The 21,279-nt window shown below is 46.8% G+C and overlaps 1 protein-coding gene across 1 annotated transcript; it reads right to left on the minus strand.

Moving 5' to 3' along the window:
* Positions 1-14,525: 14,525 nt before the first annotated feature.
* On the minus strand, positions 14,526-16,129 carry LOC143384035 (free fatty acid receptor 2-like). Its single transcript, XM_076839088.2, has one exon. It carries the CDS (start codon positions 16,091-16,093, stop codon positions 15,110-15,112), a length of 984 nt encoding a protein of 327 aa, XP_076695203.2. The 5' UTR covers positions 16,094-16,129; the 3' UTR covers positions 14,526-15,109.
* Positions 16,130-21,279: the final 5,150 nt, after the last annotated feature.

Consider the following 21,279-nt stretch of genomic DNA (forward strand, 5'->3'; position numbering starts at 1 on the left):
CTACCGTATCTACATGAATAGAGAAGGTAACTGATGACAGTGACATGTTCCATGAAGGACATAAAACAGAATGACCTAATAAAGTAGCGTAGGATGGGGTGGTGTGTTTAGCTGGGAGGCAAGGGCGTGTTCCCTGAATGGGTGACATTTGAGTTGAGGGCTGAAGGGGTCCTCCATATGAAAAGCTGGGGGATGGATAGTTTGTGCAAAGGCCCTGAGGTATCAGTGGAGCTTGGTGTGGTAGAGAAACTGAAAGAAGGTCAGTGTGGCTGGGGTGGAATAAGCATGAGGAAGTATGATGGGACAGGAGGACAAAGATGTGACAGGGGTGGTGGTGTTCTGGGAAGGGCACTTCCTATTGGGCTCTTAGCCCAAGGTAAGGATTTGGATTTTATTCTTAAAGTAAGAGGAGTCATATTGAAGGTTTTAAGTTAAGGAATGAAATTTTCTAATTTATGGTTGTTGTGTTTTTCCTCACTTATTCCATGATTATTGCATACCAAATACGATGCAAAAAGTTTACTTTTGTATGTCATTTAATCTTCCTAAGGACCCTAGGAGGTATATACTATTATCTCCGTTTTATAGATGAAGAACCTGGGATTCAGATAAGTTGTTACTGACTCACGTTCATGAAAATCATTAGCAAAGTTAGGATTTAAACCTAGTTTATCTGTATCAGTTTCCTGTGGCTGCTGTAACAAATGTTCACAAATTGGGTGGCTTTACCCAGCATAAATGTATGCTCCCACAGTTCTTGAGCCTAGAAATATATAATCTAGGTGTTGGCATGATTGGTTCCTTCTGGAAGCTCTCCAAACTGCCTGTCTTCACGAGGTACTTTCCTGATTGACAGTTTTTAAAGACCCATTCAAGAGTGTCTGCCCTCCTGCTGTCCTACCCACCCCTGTCCACACAGTAGGCTCTGTAGGCCACGAACATTAATGACTTCTGGGGCAGAAATCCAGTCCCAGTGGTTCCCGTGACCACTGTCATTCCCTCCTTCCCACCCTAGTCCCCAAAGGTGTGTCCCCATCCTGTCCAGGTGGTGAGCCTGGGGGAGCAGGAAGCGCGCCAGGCCTGGGAGTGCCAGCTGAGGCCACGTGGAGTTCTTCCTGCTTCCAGAAGCCGGCCTCCCCTCCTTCCCGCTTTACAACCCTCTTGTCTGATAAGCTCCCAGAAACCCCGGGCTTCCATGACGCACGCACTCTGCCCCTGCCTGGCGAGGGCATCTTCCCTGCGGTTTCTGGGATCACACCAAAGACGACTCCACGCTGGTCTGTGGAGTATCCAGAATCTTTTGCATGGGCCAGCGTTGGGTCCCGGCTCCGGCCAATGCATCTCCTTAAGAGCAGAGGGTTGTGGGGGTGGGGGTGTGTGGAGAGAGAGGAACTGGAACGGGATAAAGTAAAAAAGTATGAAAAAGCATCACTAATATAATTTCATGTTTGCAAAACAAAAGCAGAAACAGCTGCTTTCGTGCTACAAACCAGTGATCACCAGCTTAGGCTTTTTTTTTTTTTTTTTACTTAAAGGTGGAGAGGTCCCCAGGAGGCAAGTTGGCATCCCAAGCCCAACTCAGAAGAAGGAGCTGTCTCCAGAAATCATTCCGGCTCAGCTTCAAGCTCCTTCCACACCTCCATCCCAGTTCGGCCCTCCTCAGTCACTAGAGCCGTCCACAACCCCCGTGGGAATGTGTGTTCCTACACACACGCGCCGGCTCTGGGTCAGACTCTGGAGTCAAATCCCGGTTCCCATCCCATCGCTAACTATATGTTCTTTGGCAAGTCACCCAGCCTATAAACGGGTCCTTTCAGAGGGTAAGAGCATGGACTCTGGAGCCAGCTGTATGGGCTGGACTCCCAGCTCTGCTTCTGTTGGCTGCGTAACCTGGGGCAGAGCTGCTCTCTTCTCCGGGCCTCGGTTTCTCACCAAGTAAAACGAGGATAACAATCATAGTGCACCTGCTTTCTAAGGCTGCTGTCAGGATTGAAGTGAGCATTGTGTTTGTGCATCCGGGCGTACGCATATATGCACACGCAACCATATGCATGCCTATGAGTACAAATGTATGCATGTCTGTATATGCCTGGCACATTCCATGGGGGATTGATCTCAGCATACCTCCCCCTGCAGGTCCCCAAATCTACAGTCCCTTATAGTAAATGGTACTCTGAATGCCTTTGGCCCCCAGTTCCCTCAAGAGCCTTCCAAAGGCAGAGCTCAGGGCAGACGGGCCAGGTGATTGGGAAGCTAGACTGGATCCCCCTCGTGTGCTCTGTGTGGATCAACTGTGAGGTCTGGGGCGGGGGTGGGTTGCTTCACCTCCCGGGAGCCTTGATTTGGACCATAGCCCTCTACAAATAGAACAGGTATGTTTAGGAGAATGAATGAGGCGACACATTAAACTGATAAGAACCAATACTACACTTGATCTTAGCCAAAAAACTAAAAAGTGATTCAATGAGGTAACATGTGGGAAATGCTTTGCAAAACTGCAAAAATACTCCCCTATTATGAATTATAACCAGATTAACAGACTCTTAACAGGAGCCATCCTCGGCCTCTTTCCAGTGGCCACACAAGGGACCCATTGTGTTCCCATGCTGGACAGACCCCAGAGCCTTCCAGCCACAGCGTCCCCCACTCCACTCCTGATCCAGAGACAGAACACTGGCTGCTGCCCCGGAGTCAGACAGAGAGATGTCTGCCTGCCTGGAGGCTGCGACCTCCGCCCGCTGTTCCTCCCGCCCCACCCCTGCCCCATTCAGCACCAGGCTGTCTCCCGATAACCAGCAGCTCTCTAACGCTGATCCTTTCTCTGATCCTGTACCTCCCTGGCTCTGTCTGTCCTTTGGGATTGGACCCTTACCTTGTCTCCTGAGTCCTTCTATTGCCCGCCATCAGCAATTCTCTAGAGCACAGGCAGTCTCCTGGGACCTCACTTGATTCTTGGTTTTTACTTCCTTTAGGAAGTGGTGGAGTTGCAGCTACTGCCACCTACCTCTGGCTGTGCTCAGGGATGGGCCCCGACACCAGGATAGGCGGTGTCATCACAGAAAGCCCGTAGTTGATTACTCTCAGGAGAGAACCTGAAAAATCTCTGCTCTTCCCCAGAACTGATCCCAGGAGTCTGCACTACTGATTCCTAAGTGGAGAACGTGGACAGTTTCCTGTTATCCGGAGAGGGATCTCCAAGGGCTGTGTAGGTGGTGGTCAAGGGCAGGGATGGGAGGCAGATTGCCTGTTCCCAGCCTCTAGGGACCCCTCAACTGGGTGGGTATGGACAAGTCATTTAATCTCCTGTTCATTCCCCGTGAAAGGGAAATAATGTCAGAGCCTATCTTGCGGGGTTTAGTGGAGATTGAGGGTTGATAGAATTAAAGCTCTAGGGACATAATCTGGGTCATAATCCGGGCCCTGAGTTTGTGTATTTATTCTAGACTCTTTGAAATCCTAGTGTGATCCAGTGATTTGCTTTCATTTACTTGCTCCTCTTCTCATCTCGGCCAGTTTTTATTCCCGCCCCATGGCTCAGCTATGGACCACGGGACCACTTGCCTTGAGCCTCAGACCTGATCTCCACTTGGAATAGGTTGACTAGTCCCTATGTCCTCCGCTGTGGTTCCAGAGCAACAGAGAGGTGAGCCCGCCCCCCCCCCCCCCCCCCGCCTTCTCTCTCCCCATGTACCCTGCCCTGCTTCTCCTCTCCTGAACACTTGAGCCATTCCTCTGTGGTCATGCAATGTCTTGTGACGTGCATCTGCAGCCACGTCGACCTTGTTTCTGTTTGGAGATCTGTGTCTTTATGATAGTGCTTACTTGGAGTGACTTACCCTGACTCTTTGTGGCTCCAGTAAAAACTCTTTTACTGAGTCTAACAACTAATAAATGCACATATGAATATATTTTCAGGTTTAGCCAACATTTTTATTTGCTGTCTCTCCCCCTTGGCCCAGAAACAGGGAGGAAGAAGCCACTTGCATATCAAAATGACACTGTAAACTCTGTTGGGCCTTTTACAGTTTGAGCATTTAAAGTGTTTTTTTTTTTTCTTTTCCACTATGTAATTCATTTATTTTATTTTCTCTAACATTTTTTTCTTGGTGCATTGCAGTTGTACATATTTATGGGATTTGTTGTTATATATTCACGCATGAACACAATACACAACATTACAATATAATTAGGCCGATATCGCTCCCCAGCACTTTCCCCTTCCCCCCTCCCTCCCTCCCACCACTGATCCCTTTCCTCTACTGATCTCTCTTTGAGTTCATGAGATCTGTCTCCACCTTTCTTTTCCTTTTTCCTCTCTAGCTTTTGCATAGGAGAGAGAACAGAAGACCCTTAACCTTCTGAGTTTGATTTATTTCTCTTAACATAATGGGCTGTAGTTCCATCCATTTTCCTGAAAATGCCGTAATTTCATATTTCTTTGTGGCTGCATAAAACTCCATTGTGTATATATAGCACATTTTCTTTATCCAGCCATCCACTGATGGACACCTAGGCTGGTTCCGGGGTTTGCCTATTGGGAACTGTGCTGGTAAACATGGGTGTGCAGGATCCCTGCAGTGAGGTGCCTTTAATTCTTCAGGGTAGATGCCAGGAGTGGCAGAGCTGGGTCACATGGGGGTCCCATGTCTAGCCTTTTGAGGAGCCTTCACACTGATTTCCATAGTGGCTGTGCTAACTTACAGTTGTACCAACAGTGTAAACGTGTCCTTTTCTCCACGTCCTGTCCAGCATTTGTTTTTATTTGTATTCTTGATGGCCCACATTCTGACTGCTTGGGATGGAATCTCAATGTAGCTTTACTTGCGTTTCCCTCATTGCTAATGATGTTGAACGTTTCTTTTATGTATTTGTGGATCATTTGTATTTCTTCTTTTGAGATGTGTCTGTAATTCATTGGCCCCTTTATTAATTGGGTTATTTGATTTTTTTGGTGTAAAGTTTTTCTCTATATATTCTAGATATTAATTCTCTATCAGAATAGTAGCTAGCAAAATTTTTTTTCCCTTTCTATGGATTCTGTCTTCACATTCCAATTGTTTCCTTGGCTGTGCAGAAGCTTTTTAATTTGATGCCTTCCCATTTATTAACACTTGGCATTACTTCCTGAGCTTTAGGGGTGCTATTGAGAAAGTCTGTGCCTGTGCCTATCAGCTGGAGTGCTGACCCTGTCTGAAGTGTTTCTTATTCCTGGGCAGCCCCCCAAACTCCAGGCAAGAAGGGATCCACCCAGCATTCCTCCAGCTGTGACTCCCCATGGAACTTAACCTGCACGAGAGCCGGAATGCTTCTGAGCACCTTGATTAATGTCTGTCATGGAGCAGGTACTCCATGAACCCAGTTGATGGTGGAAGGAATGACGGGATGTCCTGGACAAGGGAACACCCCTGTCTCCCTGCAGTGGGAGTCTTTGGGGGGCGGGGTGTCTAGAATAGTTCAGAGCACAGGGAACATTTAACTCAGTGCCAAGGCCCCGTGTTCATGGGCTTCTGCTCTTGCAGGACCCAGGCAGAAGCATCAGCGGGCTCAATTTCCCCCCAGGACCCTGGCATTAAGTTTTTCTGTGTTCCATGCCCCACGCCCAGCTACTGTGTGACAACGTTCTTATAGGAGGCTGGTGGGTTCCCTTATGGTGGCACAGGCCAGCGTGCTGCTGAATCCTAGGGTCAAACGCAGATGAACAGAGCAGCTTGTCTTCCACAGAACAAGCCCTGTCCCTGCGCCAGACTCCAGCCAGGAGGCGCCTGGCCAGGAGAACAAGACTGACCAAGGCCCAGACCGCGAGTCACAGCAGGAGCTGGGCTGCCTTCTTCCTTGGAGGACACGCAGGACCGAGAGGTTCAGAAGGACTGAAGGCATAGAAGGAGGCAGGTCCAAATGGAGACCCCCAGTGCCTTCTGATTCCAGCCTTCTCTGAACATACAAGGCTCCCCTCTTGCTTGGCTGAGCAGAAAAGGAATTTTGTGGTTAAAGACGATTAGCTAGCCATGGGCTCCCAGGACAGCCTGAGGAGTAGGAGGAGAGGTTGTGCTTGGAGACACAGCGCTGTCTACACCCCTGGCGCAGAAACCCGCAGCTCACGCCTGGGGTACTGCCGCTGCCCACCCAGCACTTCTCCTCTGCCACACTCAACCTGGCTGTGCTGTCTGTCCCCTCCCCAAACAGCTTCCTGGTTTCCCAGCACAGCTTTGCAGCACGGCTCCCACTTGGGACACTACTGGATGGCACCTCTGTCACAGCCTGTGTCCTAGATGAGAGGGGACTCTAAGAAAGCTAGTCATCATCTACTGCTCCTACCTGGAGGAAGCACAGACTCCCAGGAAGGTTGTCTGTGGGTGCTGGATGGAGAAATAGAGGGATGTAAATTCCTGGAAGAAGAGATGGAGTCCGCGCCCTTCCTAGAGCCTAGTCCACCAGCCTCAATCGGGCCATGTTCTTCCTCTGGGCGCCTTATGAGTGCCTCCCCTGGGGAGGGTGGACTTTCCTCTGCACTGCTGTCCCTGAGTGCCACATACTGGCTACTATCTCGTGAGAGGAACTTGGTGTAACAGAAGGAACATTGGATCCAGAGTCCTTCACAGACTCTGGTGCAGGGATGGATGTGTGTGTGTGTGTGTGTGTGTGTGTGTATTTTTTTCCCCTTGGGTACCGGGGATTGAATTCAGGAGCACTCGGCCACCGAGCCACATCCCCAGCCCCTTTTTGCTATTTTATTTAGAGACAGGGTCTCACTGGGTTGCTTAGCACCTCGCTTTTGCTGAGTCTGGCTTTGAATTCATAATCCTCCTGCCTCTCTGTCTATCTGGCATATATTTTTGAGCAAGGCATCTCGCCTTGCCGGATTTGGCAGACCTCACTGATTATTAGGCATAGGAGTCTTGGTGTGGTGGCCCGTGCGTGTGGTCCCATTACTGGAGAGGCTGAGGCAGGAGGATGGCAGGACTGAGGCCAGCTGCTGCAACTTAGCAACACTGGTCTCAAAAGGAAAAAATTAAAAAGAGCTGGGGATCTAGATCAGAAGTAGAGCATCTCTGGGTTCAATCTCCAGTACCAGGAAAAAAGAAAAGGCATAAGAAACCAATAACGTAGGATGGTTTATGCTTGTTTTATAGTGTGTGCAGAAACACTTTTAAAACTTCAGAACGCACGTTGTTCTTACCCAGGCATCTCATTTATGAGAGCAATGAGGGCAATCTCCTGCCTGCCCAGAGCTGTGTACCGCGCCCGGCCCAGGGGCTATCCTAACCTTTACATGTCAAAATGCAACAGAATCACACATTAATCTACAGATAGCCTTGAATCTGCTCTCATTTATACTACAAAATCAGAAAATATTTAATTCAAAGGTATCTATTCTCATTGATTCTCTTATTAGTGACAAGTTCTCCTTAAAAATATTAGTATGAATTGATTCCACATGACAACTACCTTTCTTAAGCTGAATAAGCAGACTCTGGGGTTTATTGGCTATGAGATTGAAGCATTGAGGAAAAACAGCTTCAGAAACAGCCGGATCTGGGTGCTCAAGTGCCACCACCTGTCATCGGGTTTTGTGTCTCAGCGCTGCTCTCCTCTGCGGGCTTTGTTCTCAGGTGAGTCCTCATGCCAAAGATGACTTCTAGAAGCTCCAGGATTCTGTTTCGTCTTTCTAAGCAACCTGTGCAAAGAGAATATTTCTTTCCTGAATATTCTAGAAAACATCCTTCATGAGTCCAAAGAAAGGGCCACATGCCCTCCCCTGCAAGTGGGTTGGGCCAACCTTCCCCCCCAGCCCCTGTCCCCCAACACCTCATGCCATATGGACACAAAGAAAAAAGAGTGATTGACTAAAGGAAGACTGGAAGGAGGGGGAGTGGGTGCTGGGCAGGCAAAACCCCAGGTCCCCAGTGACAGTGGCTTGAGGACTGTCACATCATAGGCTTTTTGAGTGACAAGGCATTTCCGTGCTCTGCCAGATGCCTTCCCACCTCAACTGGGATAAACCCTCCACTGATCTCTTAGCCGCCATCCAGTTTTCTTGAACTTTTACTCTTCTGACTTCACCCACCACTGGGAGCGTAGGCAAAGACCTCAGTCCCCAGCTGGGTGGAGCTGATCACTTGGGTCTCCCGGCCTTTCCTTTTCTGATCAGTATTTTAGGTAACCAGCTTCATCCTGTTCCTAAGCAGGGGGTTATTGGAGATGGATATTCAAGGGATGTTTATTAAAGGTGTGGAATAGGATACAGAAATAAGTGTCTCTCTGTCGTCTCAGGGTCACCCGGGAGCCAAGAACCTTTCCACTTGAACTTGCTGTGGGTCGGAAGAGGAAGGTCAAGAGTTGAGTTCTTTCTCAACCCTTGGTTAAAGACTGGAGCTCTTTCTCTTTCTCTTAGCCCTCGGAGTTTCCCCCCAAAAGTCTGTTCCCACAAATCTAATTATTCTCTTCTAAGTCTCAAACTCTGATGATTCTTCTTTTCAGACTTGTTCTGCTCTCAACTTTCAGGCATCCTGTTTTACGTCTCCTCTTGACAGATTATTCTACAGGAACAATCGGCCAGCTTCCCCAGCACTCCCAGCCCTGTCCCTGGCTACTCTCCTTGTCTGGTCAGTGTTTCCTACTCAGGAGCCGGCTGGACTTGCTTAGCTTCAGCTCTACCCCATGAAACCCTCCAAAGCGTATAGTCACATGGACATCCAAGAAGGGGGCTGGGCATTTGCTAACATGTCCACAGAGGGCCAGGGGTCCTGGCCCAGCCCATTATCTCTGCAGGCAGGGGCTCCAACGCTGTCTCCCCCTCTGACTTCATCTCCCACTGGCCTGTCCTCCGCCCCTGTGCTCTGTCTGCCTTCTTCTCGTCTGTTCTTTCCTGGAGCCATATAGATCCAGGGGGGCTCCAGTTCCTTTGGAAGCCATTTGACACAGACCCATGAATACAGACAGATTCTGTTTCATCTGCCTGGTGACAGTGTCTTGTCTTGGCCACATCACATGACCCAGGACCAACAGTGGCTTCATTTTCATTCCCATGAGCCAGGAAGACTGGCCACCACCCCAGATCCTCCCTCACCATCCCAGCATCTTAATTTTCCCTTTGCTCTCTCTCTCCCATCTCCACCATCCTTCGGGACCAACATTTTCTAGTTTCCATTCACCATTTCTCTCTGACACATGTGCCTTTTCTTTATAAATGGTGAACTTGAGGAAGAAACCCCTCTGATGAATTGAAGTGTATCCTGTTATCTTTATGCTTTTCTTGAATGTTCGGGACCATCTGGATTTGGTTAGGAGAGGCATGGTCCAGGGAGATGAACCACTTGTTTCTCTGTTCCTTGGAGCTCTAGAGAGGTCCTCTGCCCCACTTTTCCCCACCACAATCCAGACATGTATGCCGCATGTGTACCAATCCAGGCACATTCCCTGCTCTTCAAGACTTCATGTTGCCTGCAGGACCAGGGTTGGGAGGGGGCCTGCGGGAAGGCTGCCATGGTCTGCACCGATGAGCCCTTTTTCAGAAGGAGCTGGATTTATGCCATTTCTTTGCAGAGCATCTTGACAGCTTCTACTGAAACTGAAACTGCACCCTCCATACCACCTAGTAGAGAGCTGTCCCACTCACGTACAACGAGACACTGGGGGGATGTTCTCAGCAGGATGGTTATGCTGGTGCAAATGGAAATTAGCTAAATGTCTATCAATAGTAGAATGAAAAGTATATAATTTGGTATATTAATATGATGGAATATTATAGCAGACGAAAGAAATCCATGAGGATCTGTAGATATGAAAGACACGATTTGGGGTGGAAAACAGGTTGTTATAGAACGACCTGACCTGTGTGATACTTATGGACAAAGAATACCAAACAGTGTTTCTGGACTCAAGTGCAAAGTACATGTTTAAAACATGGACAGGAAGGATGCTTACTCTCCAAAATAATGTCTGTCTTAAAGAAGGTGGAAATGCAGTGAGAAAGAGGCACAATGGGGACTCCAACATCAGAAATCTGGAGGACTGTGACTGAATATCACTGTGTATTCGTTCTACAGGATAAGTATGCTTGTTTGTTATGGTTTTAGTTTCCATACTTAAATCTTTTGGTTTGGGGAGTCTTCTGGAGGTAGCATCTCACTGAGTTGCCTGTGTGGCTCAGGCTGGCCTTGGATTTGTGATTTTTCTGTCTGGGTCTCCCACACAGGTGTGACTACAGGTGCATGCCATGACATCCAGCTCAGGTATAAATTCTTAAGCTGGATTTTAAAAGCAATGAAGAAAGGCTGGCTGCAACTATGATGATTTGTGTAATGATTTATCTTTTGGTTGAAAACAGCTGAAAATCAAACTGCCTTAAGCTAAGGAGGGAAAATTTGGGGTGCCCATATCTGAAAAGCCCCAGAGTAGATCTGCTTTGGGACATAAAGTTCCTGGACATGTTTTCTCTCTGTTCCAGTTGCCTTAGAGTTGGCTTCAGGCTTCAGTAGCCTCTTAGGCTCAAAGTAGCTCCGCCAGAAGAAATAGGCTAAGTTCAAGTTCAAGTTCAAGTTCAGAGGTTTTTTTTTTTTCTTTTTTCCTGATGGTTAAGCATAAAGTGTGAGTTTGGCTTTTCTTGGCCTGTACTGAGTCACATGCCCACAGCTGAACCATCACTGGAGTTAGGGGCTGACCTCTGCTGATGGTCCTGGTTCTGGGTCACACATCTACCTCTGGAGTATAAGGTGGGATGTGAATTTGGCTCTACCAAACCACACCATAGAGGGGGAGGGAGGGATACTGTTGCTAAGGAAGAAGGGATTCTGCCAAGAAGGTGTACAAACAATGATGGCTGCCTCGGTTTTGAAAAGGGATTACAGGGTGCCTTGTGATAAATCTGTAATCTTCAGATCCACCACCCCATACGCTCTTTTTCACCCCCTTCTTATCACTTGCCCTGTCCCCTGTGTCGAGACTTTTCAGCATCACAGGAGTGACATTGTAAACATAAGGAACCTGGAACCTTTGGAGATTTCCCATAAGTCATCAATTCTCCTCTCCACGGGGTTGGGTGTAGTCCTTGTAAGGGGAACTCATCAGGATCTTGCAAGGGTTTTGTGTGAGCTGGATAGAGTTTGAAAGTGCCTGTTTGACATAATTTTGTACTTTCCAAATCATACTTGCTTAACAGAACACAAACCATAGACTTATCAAAAGATATGTGTTTTAAGATTAATTCTGCCTATCTAAGAGAAATGAGAAATCCTTCCATTGATCTCCTAAGTCTAGGATCACATCATCTACAAACAGAGATATTTTGACTTCTTTTCCTATCCCTTTAATTTCCTTTTCTTACCTAATTGCTCTGGCTAGAATTTCAAGTGCTATATTGAATAATAAGAATGGTGAGAATTACAAATAATCTCCATTATCACACACACAAAAAGAGTTGTGAAGTGCTGATGGGGGTGTGCTCTTTTGAACCCTGCTTTAGGAGAAAGATTTTACCTAGTTTAGACAAACTAAGTGACCTGACTTCACATCTAGGTCCCTATCCAGTGGACGTTCACCCTCCCTGGCATTGACCTGAAAACCACGTAGGGCTGAGGGGAACCTTGCTCATGTTCTATCAACCCTTCCCCTTTCCCCCATTAACACAATGTTCTAGGAAACAGAAGTAGTTGCATAAATTAGATCTTAGGAACTTGTAGGATTTTACGAATCCCCCTTCCAAAGTAAAGCACACTGTCTGTTCATAACTTTTTCCCTGACAAACTTTTAAAATCTTTTCTGTGGGAAGCTGCTCTGAATGACCACACCTTCCAGTTCTGAAGCACGAGGCTCTGGCCAATCACTATATTTTGTGGTGACTTGGGCCATTGTTCCAACTCAGATAGCAAGGTGTGTCTTCGGGTGTAGCATGTCACCCACAGGGCTTGAGCCACACTCACCCATTCCTGTGTGTTCTCTTCCCTCATTTGAATGGCTTCTTCCCAATAAAAGGGTTCAGCACTTGCTCCTCTCTCTCTTTCCATGGGCCCATAAGGTCAGAGGAGCTGTCATAGGACCCAAAGAAAAAGGTCTCTCTGTCTCTTGTGTGGTTATTTTGCACAGCCCAGTTCATCTGGAGTGACCCTCGGTGTTTTTGTCATGAGGAACACACCACGACACCCTTTGATCACCATGTTCTGCCTTACCCCAGGCCCAGAGTGATGGAGCGTGGATGACCCTGGACTGAGACCTCTGAGACCATGAGCCCCACATAGATAAACTCTTCCTTCTCTAAGTTGTTCTTGTCGTGTATTTTAGGCACATTGACAAAGAGCTGACAAACACGTCTAGGATCTCATTAGATCAGCAATTCTCAAATAGCTGAGGGCTTTTCCCCCCCAATGCCAGGGGTGGAACCCAGGGCTTTGTACATAGGAGGCAAGTGCTCCACCACTGAGCTACACCCCAGCCCTCAGGGCCCTTTTATACTTTAAAAAATTATTGAAGACCCCAAAGAGCTTTTTTTTTTTTTTTTTTTTTTTGCATAGGTTATACCTATTGGTATACACCATATTAAAAAATTAAGAGAGAAAAAATTTAAAACATGTATGAATTTATTGAAAAACAATAGCAATCATAAAACTAGTACACATTAATACAAAATAACACATTTTAACAAAAATAATGATATTTTCAGAAAATTAATGAGAAAGGTTGCGTCCTTTTACATATTTGCAGATCTCTTTAAGGGCTGACTTCCTGGAAGACAGCTGTATTTCCATGCATCCTGCATTAGTCTGTTATGGTGTCTCATGTCACATGTGACACCATAACACACTAATCTGAAAATCTCCATTGCACATCACTTGTCAAAGAATGAGAGTGAAAAAACAAAAATTGGCATGCTAGCATCATTATGTAAATAATTTTGAGCTCTTAGACTCCTGAAAGGGTCTCCAGACCACACTTTAGAACTCCTGCACTCGACTGACACAGTACAAAACCACCTGGCATTGATTTTTCTTTAATGTATGATATTTAAAGAGAAGAAGGAAGGAAGGAAAGAATGGAAGGACTGACTGAGAAATCCTGGCATATTACAATGTCTAAATGAACACAGCAAATACTCTCCAAGTTAGTGGAGAACAATAAAATAAAATAAAATAAAAACCTCAGTCCCCAAGGAAGGCCAGAGGGAAGAAAAGAGAAATATTAAAACTCAAGGAAAACAAACAGCACAAGTAGATGTTTCATGTCTTTTTTTAATTTAAATAGGTGAGTTCACTCTGTGATAATTCATTTGACCTGTATGCTTATCATTTGGCCCTGTGCAATGTACGTGTATATTTCAATGTGTGTGTGTACTTCAATGAAACTGTTTAAAATAGTATGACAGAAATAATCCTGATTATATTGAAAAAATATTATTACATAAATATAAATAATCAAAATGATATAGTTAAATGACACAGTGTCAAGTTGAAAGACCAGATTGCCAAAAAATCCAACCACTCCACCATGTACCGTGTATACAAGATGCATCTGAAACAAGAATATAGAATGTTATAAGTAAAAGGTTGAGTGAAAGTGTAGCAAGCAAATAGTAACCTCAAAACACATCAGTGTGGCTCTATTAATATCAGACAAAATCAATTTTAAGGCAAAAAAAAATGCTCAAAGTTTCAATTCACCAGCAAGACAGAACTACAAGGAGGAAATAGTTAAATTTACCATCTAGAAAAGCACCTCACATCTCTCCTTGTCACTGAAAGATCGAATAGACAAAAAAGTATGTAAAGGTAGCCGGGTGTGGTAGTGTGCACCTGTAATCCCAGCAGCTGGGGAGGCTGAGGTGGAAAGATCTCAAGTTCAAAGCCAGCCTCAGCAATTTAGCAAGGCCCTAAGCAACTCAGCAAGACCCTGTCTCTAAATAAAATATTTTTTAAAAGGGCTGGGGATGTGGCTCAGTGGTTAAGCACCCCTGGGTTCAATCCTTGGTACCCAAAACACCAACAACAAAAAAGTATGTAAAGATTATAAAGCTTTGAACCCCACAAATTGACAAGTTCAATCTGAGGTGTATAAAACCCAAACGGAACCCATTGATTGTAGAATCTGTCTTCTTTTCAAAACTGATTATTTTTCTGGGATTAAAAGGAATACTCAACAAATTTCCAAGAACTGGACCCATTTCAATAATATTCTCTGACTGCAGGGCAACGTAATTAGAAATGAATAACAAAAGAGAGCCCGGGGTTAAAACCCACATGCCTAAAAACAAAGAAACATTTCTAAACTCAACAGCCAAAGAAAAGCGTCCTTCGGAAATTAGAACTGACACAGACCTCAGACTAATAAAAATTCTGCAAATCAAAATCTGTTCTGAGCTGTCCTTACAGGGAAATCTATGAACTTAAGCACTCACATTAGGATCTGTTAGGAGGAGAGAGTGAAGTTAATGAAACCCCAACTTAAAAAAGAAAAAAAAATGAAGTAACTAAAAAAAGATTTAAGAAAGTACAAGGAAAATAAATAGGAATAAAGATTAATGAGATAGACAACAGAGAGAATGCTGGGAAGGGTCTTGACTTTCTAAAGAATATAAATGACAGATCTCTGGCAAGATGGATCAGGGAAAAAAGAAGAAAACACAAAAGGACAGCACTTGGCAAAGAACCCTGACCTGGGCTTCTTCACTCCAATAGTCCCGGCAGGACACTTTTTCTTGCTCTTGCAGCGGCAGCACCTGCTGTGGTTGGGGTCCTGGTGGGGAAGCTCCAGGTGCCCACCTTGCTTTGCAGACTTGCCCAGGCTGAGATGTGCACCCAGCCTGTGGATCCCCCTTCTGGATCAGGGCCACGGTCAGAGATAAGAGCTCTGCGGTAGGTGAGTAAATGCCACCACCTTCTACATACTGAGTGGTGAAGATAAGGAATCCAAGATTCTGATGTCCCAGGATGCAAGGGCTTGTGGCTTACTGTAGGAAATGTCACCAACCCCAAGGAAGGAAATGAAAACACTCACTCATTGGGTGAGTTGGGGTTGAGGTGCCTGTGACCCTCTTTGGCTGTTCAGAGGGGCGCAGGAGAACTCACCCAGTTCTGACTCATTGTCTCCCTTTTGGAGCCCCCTCCCCAAAAGGCGACACCATCTATTCTCCCGCGAAGCTGTCGTTGACCATGCCTACACTCGCCTTTCCTTTCTTTGCGGCTGCCTCCCTGGCTTTTCTCCACTCGGCCGACAGGGAAGCCCCCCACGTCTGCAGCCTCCGCAGTTCCCTATCAAAGGCCCTGCGCGCGGCTGAGGAGGAGAAGTAGAAAATCAAGGGGTCGATGCGGGCGTTCAGAGCGCCGAAGAGCACGGCGCACGCGCGCCAATTCTGGCTGCTCTTCTGGAAGAACCCCACCACGTGGGACACATTGTAGGGCCCGAAGCAGACCAGGAAATTGAAGAGGGTCACAGCCGCCAGCCCCACGGCTCTCCAGCGCTTCTTGGTCCCCACTTGGGGTCTGGAGAGCATGATGTGCACAAAGCGCCAGTAGCAGAAGGTGGTGAGGGCCATGGGGATGAAGAAGAGGACCAGGCACAGCTCCAGGCGCACGGGCAGCACCACGTCCAGCTGCTCTTTGGTGAAGTTCTCGTAGCAGACCGGGAGGCTCTCGGCGTCACTCACGTTGTGGGTTGGCAGGTACTGGACAATGATCACAATGCTGCAGTGTCCGAAGGACAAGATGCCGGAGACGAGGGCGGCGATCACGCCGTACAGGGGCCGGCGGGACAGCTTGTACTGCACCGGGAAGGCCACGCTGCGGTAGCGCTCGATGCTGATGCCCGCCAGGAGCCACGTGCTGCAGTAGATTCCGCTGTAGAAGCCGTAGGCCGTGAGGGCACAGAGGGCATTCCCTAGGGGCCACAGGAAGTCGTAGGCTGCCTCAATCATCTTAAAGGGCAGCAGCAGCAGCAGCAGGAGGTCGGCCACTGTCAGGCTGAGCAGCAGGATGTGCACGGGCGCGGGATGCGGCTGGCGGACCCGCCCCACGAAGGCGCGCAGGGCCAGGAGGTTGGCGGGGAGACCAAAGAAAAAAGATATGCAGTAAATGAAGAGAAGTCCCACGCTTCGGGGCTCTGGGGCCATCCTTCCTGAAAAGACGGAAAGATAGGATGGCTCCTGATGGGATCAGTCCCAAACCAAGGCGAATCCATTATCAACTTCCTTGCAGTAGTCAGACCCCGCGGCCCAGAGAAATTGAAACCAACCCTTCCAATGACATTTGTTCTGCTCGCTCTGGGTGGTGGAGAAAGAAGGCCACGCTGCTTCCCATCAAATTACTTCTTTAGCACCTTCCTCCTCTCTATCCCACTCCCCACCCACCAAAAAAAAGCTGGGTTGGGGGGTCTAGGTCCCTACGATTTTTCCCCCAGCACTGGGGATCAAACCAAAGGCTTTGCACACATGTGGCAAGCACTCTACTGATCTACACTTGAGCCCTTTTTATTCTATTTTGAGACAGGGTGTCCCTGCAGCTGGCCTTGAACTTGTGATCCTTCCTGCCTCAGCCTCCCGAGTTGCTGGGATTACAGGCATGTGCTACTACACCCAGCAAAAAAAAAAAAAAAAAAAAAAAAAGTTCCCTAAGAATTTTGAGTGCCTCAGAAGCCTCCTTAGGAAAAGTTCAGAGGTATCCAAGTCTTCATTAGAAAGGGCACTTCATGAGGGCAGCCATGCTATCTGTCTTGCCCACCACTGTGTCCATTGCATAGTAGGTGCTCAGCAAATATCTGGGGATGATGAATGGGTCTGTGAACAGAGAGGAAGGAAAAGTGGCTTCATCATGAAGAAGCAGGACAAGACTGTCTCAAGTTCCTCAATGGCACCCTTGAAAGTGCAAATTTGGTTAAAAAAATTTGGGAAAACAGTTTAAGCCCCAGGTGAGCAGCAGATGCCCAATTTCTCCATTCCAAGCGGAGCCTATCGAAGAAAGCCTGGGGGTTTAATTGGAAAAATGGAAGGGGCCTGATCAGGACCAGGTCACCAGGATTGCTGTCCCAGCCATACCTCAGATAGAGCTCTGGGAAAGTCTCTGACCCCACTCAGCATGGCCTTCACTCCTGGTGCACCACACCTAGCCCATGATTCCCCAGAACTACCACGATTCCCAGCCTGCCACTGCAAACTCCACCCTCTCTTGATCCCTAAGGAAAGAATATGCACAAGTAAATCAAGAGTGACCTTAAATCTGCCCAATTTATCATTCAAGGTGACATTTAAAATAAACCCCGAGGACCTGGGTGTGGTGGCTCACATATGTAATCCTGGTGACTCCGAAGGCTGAGACAGGAGGATCGCAAATTTGAAGCTTAGCCCCAGCAACTTAGCGAGGCCCTCAGCAACTTAGGGAGACCCTGTCTCAAAGTAAGAAATAAAAAGGCCTGGGAATGTAGCTCAGTGGTAAAGCATCCCTGAATTCAATCCCCAGTGCCTAAATAAATAAATTAATTAAATATAATGTGAAGGGCTGGGGGTGTGACTCAGGGGTGGAGCGTGTGCTTAGCATGTGTGAGTCCCTGAGTTCAATCCCAGAGTAAAAATTAAATTTGATTTAATTTAAAAATACAATAAAACCTGAGACCTCCACCTAGTCCTGGTAACATATTCCTTGGCCCATCTGCATATCTCTTTGGTGTTTGAGCTTTGGCAGGCAGAGACGAGACACAGACCCTCGCCAGCACCATCTCTCCGACAGACACGCTCTGGCCTCTTTTCCACTCCGTGACCTCTTTCCACCCCACACTCTGCCCGCTCTTCACGAGTGATCCACATCCTTCCTTCTATCCCATCTCTTCCCAGGGAGGCCATCTGACCTCACCAGGCTTTTCCCTGAGCACCGGCGAAGGTTGGTCTCTTGCCTTTTCCTGGAGGTAGACAGATGGCTGGTCAAATCTGCTGGGTCTCAGGAGCAGGTGGAGCCTTGTCTAACTGGACCTCTTTCTCCTCTTCCTCTTGCAGCAGGCTTTTATACCTGGGAGAGTCATGCAGTCAAAAAGAGGGAAGTCAACAGGTAAGCTTTTCCTGGGATAATTCGATCCCTTTGAGTCTCCTGCTGAATTCTGTCCCCAACAAACATATTTTCCCCAGCACCCAAATTGCAACTGTTCTTTCAGACTTCCTCTTCTCTCTGTGTCCTGAGAAGCTGCCTTGTACTTTCTTTTTCTGGGCAATTATCCCAAACAATGCTGCACCCATAACCACATCTTGCTCCTTTGGCTCTTGCTCCACCTGATCCTCCCGTCTTTTCTCCAGAGGCCCCCAACCTGATAGATTTCCATTCTCTTTCTAGGAAGCTCCAACTCAAATTGCTCAGCATTGTAAACTTTGCTGGACTTCCTCTGACCCCTCCAGTCCCTTCTTACAAATCCTCCCATGACAGACCTGCACTCTCCTGAATCCAAATTGCTGAGCCAGGTTCTGAATCTTTCTATTCATTCCCTCTCCAGTGGGCCGTGCCATGCCTGGGACACCCTCTCTTCCCACTGTTGTTCCCTCATGTTCTGGGTAGGACCCACATTGCTCACTGGTGGCACCTCAGGGTGAAGAGATGGACACTTGCAAGAATGTTTTCTCTCTCCTCGGGGAACATGGATGTCTTGTCACTGGTTGCCTGTCCCTGCCAGCAGAGACTGTTCTTCTTCTGCCTGACCTAGGAGGAGTGATGTGCAGCCAAGTTTACCCCCTTGTAATCATCTCTTCTCATTTCACTCTCCAGTCCCCTGTCCCCGCTCTTCACTCTGGTACCCACGTGGTCTCCCCATGTTCCTGCTCCCTAACCCACATGATGCCTTCCAAAATGGGGGTTCAGGAAATGGCTTTGAAAGCTTGGTACACACCAATGTAACGCTCCCTGCGTCTCTACCAAGTTCATTTGTGCCATTTTGTTGCATTTGATTTAATAACAGAAACTCCCTGGAAAGGTGAAGGTTGCTGGATCCGGCTGCTCTCAGAATCTTAAAATGTTAGATGAAGGTTCTCTTTTCCCCATCCTCATCCCCAAGCATGTGAGCTGACTCGCAGGTCAGGAAGAGAGCTGTAGAGACCAAGAGCCATTTCCAAGCCTGTGGGAATCTCCTGATAGGTCCACTTCCGCCCTTGGTAAAGGGCAGTGCCTTGAGGGGTGACCCTGTCTCCTCTGGCAGCGGTCTTTGTACAGTTTGTCCTTAGAAACGAACCCTAGCACTGTCCCTTACCTAGGATAAGAACTCAAATACTCGTGGAGCATCAGGATGAAGGCTGGGCGCGCCCCTAGAGCTTGCCTCATTGGAGGCACAGGAGGCTGAACACAGAGGCAGGGCGGGCTGCTGGGCCTCGAGGGCTGGAGGAAGAGTGCGTGGGAGCAAGCTGAAAGTGCCGGCTGCAGTGTGAAGGTGTGTCCCCAATGGGGCTTGCCTCATCTGTTGACCTTGTCTTCCCCTCCTGGCCTTTGATGTGTCTTGATAAGCTTCAGCAGCCAGTCAGAATGTGCCCGCCCCCGCTGGTTCAGCCCACTTCCGATGTGTTGAAAACAGAAATTCACAGAGCCCTACTGTCCTCTTCAGCATTCAACAGCGACAGATAGGGCAAAGGTCAGACCTAGGGCACTAAAACAGAAGAGTCTGGTGCAGAGGCACATACCTGTGATCTCAGTGACTAAGGAGGCTGAGACAGGAGGACTGCAGGCTCAAGGCCAGCCTCAACAACTTAGCAAGACCCTATCTCAAAATGAAAAATAAAAAGGGCTGGGGATGTGACTCAGTGATAAAGCACCCCTGGGTTCAATCCCTAGAGGGAGAAGCAGAGGGAGAGGGAGGGTGAGGGAAGAAAGAGAGAGAGAGAGAGAGAGAGAGAGAGAGAGAGAGAGAGAGAGAGAGAGAGAGAGAGAATGGATGACAGGGAATATTATAAGATGACACAGAGATCTTTGGTCATATGTACAGCCACATGTGCTAATAGAGGAAGCAAAGGGAGAGGACATGCTGGTTCTTTGAAAAGATATACAAGTTTCATAAGCTCTTAGCCAAACTAATAAAAAGAAAAAAAAGCCCAAATTACTTAAATTAGAGGTGAAAAAGGAGAAATCACTACAGACATCTCAGAAATCCAGTAGATCATCAGGGACTATTTGAAAACTTAGACTCCAATAGATTGGAGTACCTCGAAGAAATGGATATATCTGTGAACAAATAAAATCTACCAAAAAAGAATCAAGAGGACACAGAAAACCTAACTTGGACAGTGAGATAGGAGCAATAATCAAAAGCCTTCCAACAATGAAAAGCCCAGGACCAGCTGGATTCTCAGCTGCATGCTACTGAATCTTTAAAGAAGAACTAATGGCAATACCCCTCAAATTATTCCATGAAATAGAAAGGAGAGCAACACTTTCAGATTCATTCTATGAAGCCAGGATCACGCATATCAAGGCCAGATAAGGTCACATCAGGGAAAGAAAACTACAGACCAACAGCCCTGATAAACTTAGATGCCAAAAAATACTTATTAAAATATTAGCAACACATGTTCAACATTATATTAAGATTATACACCATGACCAAGTTAGTTTTATTCCAGAGATGCAAGGATGGTTTAACATATGCAAATCAATATAATCATCAAATAAACAGAATTAAGACAAAAATCACTTAGCTTTCAACAAAATCTAGCACCTATTCATGATAACACAGAAACAATGAAGATACTAGGGATAAAGGAACCTACTTCAACATCATAAAGGTCATATAAAATAAAAACTCAAAGCCAACCTCATAGTAAATGGGGGGGAAATTGAAAGCATTTCTTTTAACATCTAGGACAAAGATGTCCACTCTCACCACTCTTACTTAACATATTGCTGGAAATTCTAGCCAAAACAATTAGGCAAGAGAAGGAATTAAAAGGGATAAAAAATAGGAAAAGAAGAAGTTACGTTATCACTGTTTGTAGATGATATGATCCTATACATAGAAGATCAAAAAAACTCCACCAAAAGACTTCTAGAACTAATCAACAGTGCAGGGACAACAGGTTACCTATATCTAGAAGAATGAAATAGACCCTTATCTTTCACCCTGCACAAAAATCAAATCAAAATGGATCAAAGAGCTCAGAATTAGACCAGAAACTATGCAACTCCTAGAAGAAAACGAAGAGTCAACTCTGAAGCTATAAAGAACAGGCAGAGACTTTCTCAATAGCCCCCCTAAAGCTCAGGAAGTAATGCCAAGAGTTAATCAATGGAATGGCATCAAATTAAAAAGCTTCTGCACAGCCAAGGAAACAATTAGGAATGT

Source organism: Callospermophilus lateralis, chromosome 18 (genome assembly GCF_048772815.1).
Source record: "Callospermophilus lateralis isolate mCalLat2 chromosome 18, mCalLat2.hap1, whole genome shotgun sequence".
In the NCBI taxonomy this organism is placed as follows: Eukaryota; Metazoa; Chordata; class Mammalia; order Rodentia; family Sciuridae; genus Callospermophilus; species Callospermophilus lateralis.

What these genes read in the sequence shown, in the direction of transcription:
- LOC143384035 (XM_076839088.2), bottom strand. Translation starts at nt 16,093, where the DNA reads ATGGCCCCAGAGCCCCGAAGCGTGGGACTTCTCTTCATTTACTGCATA.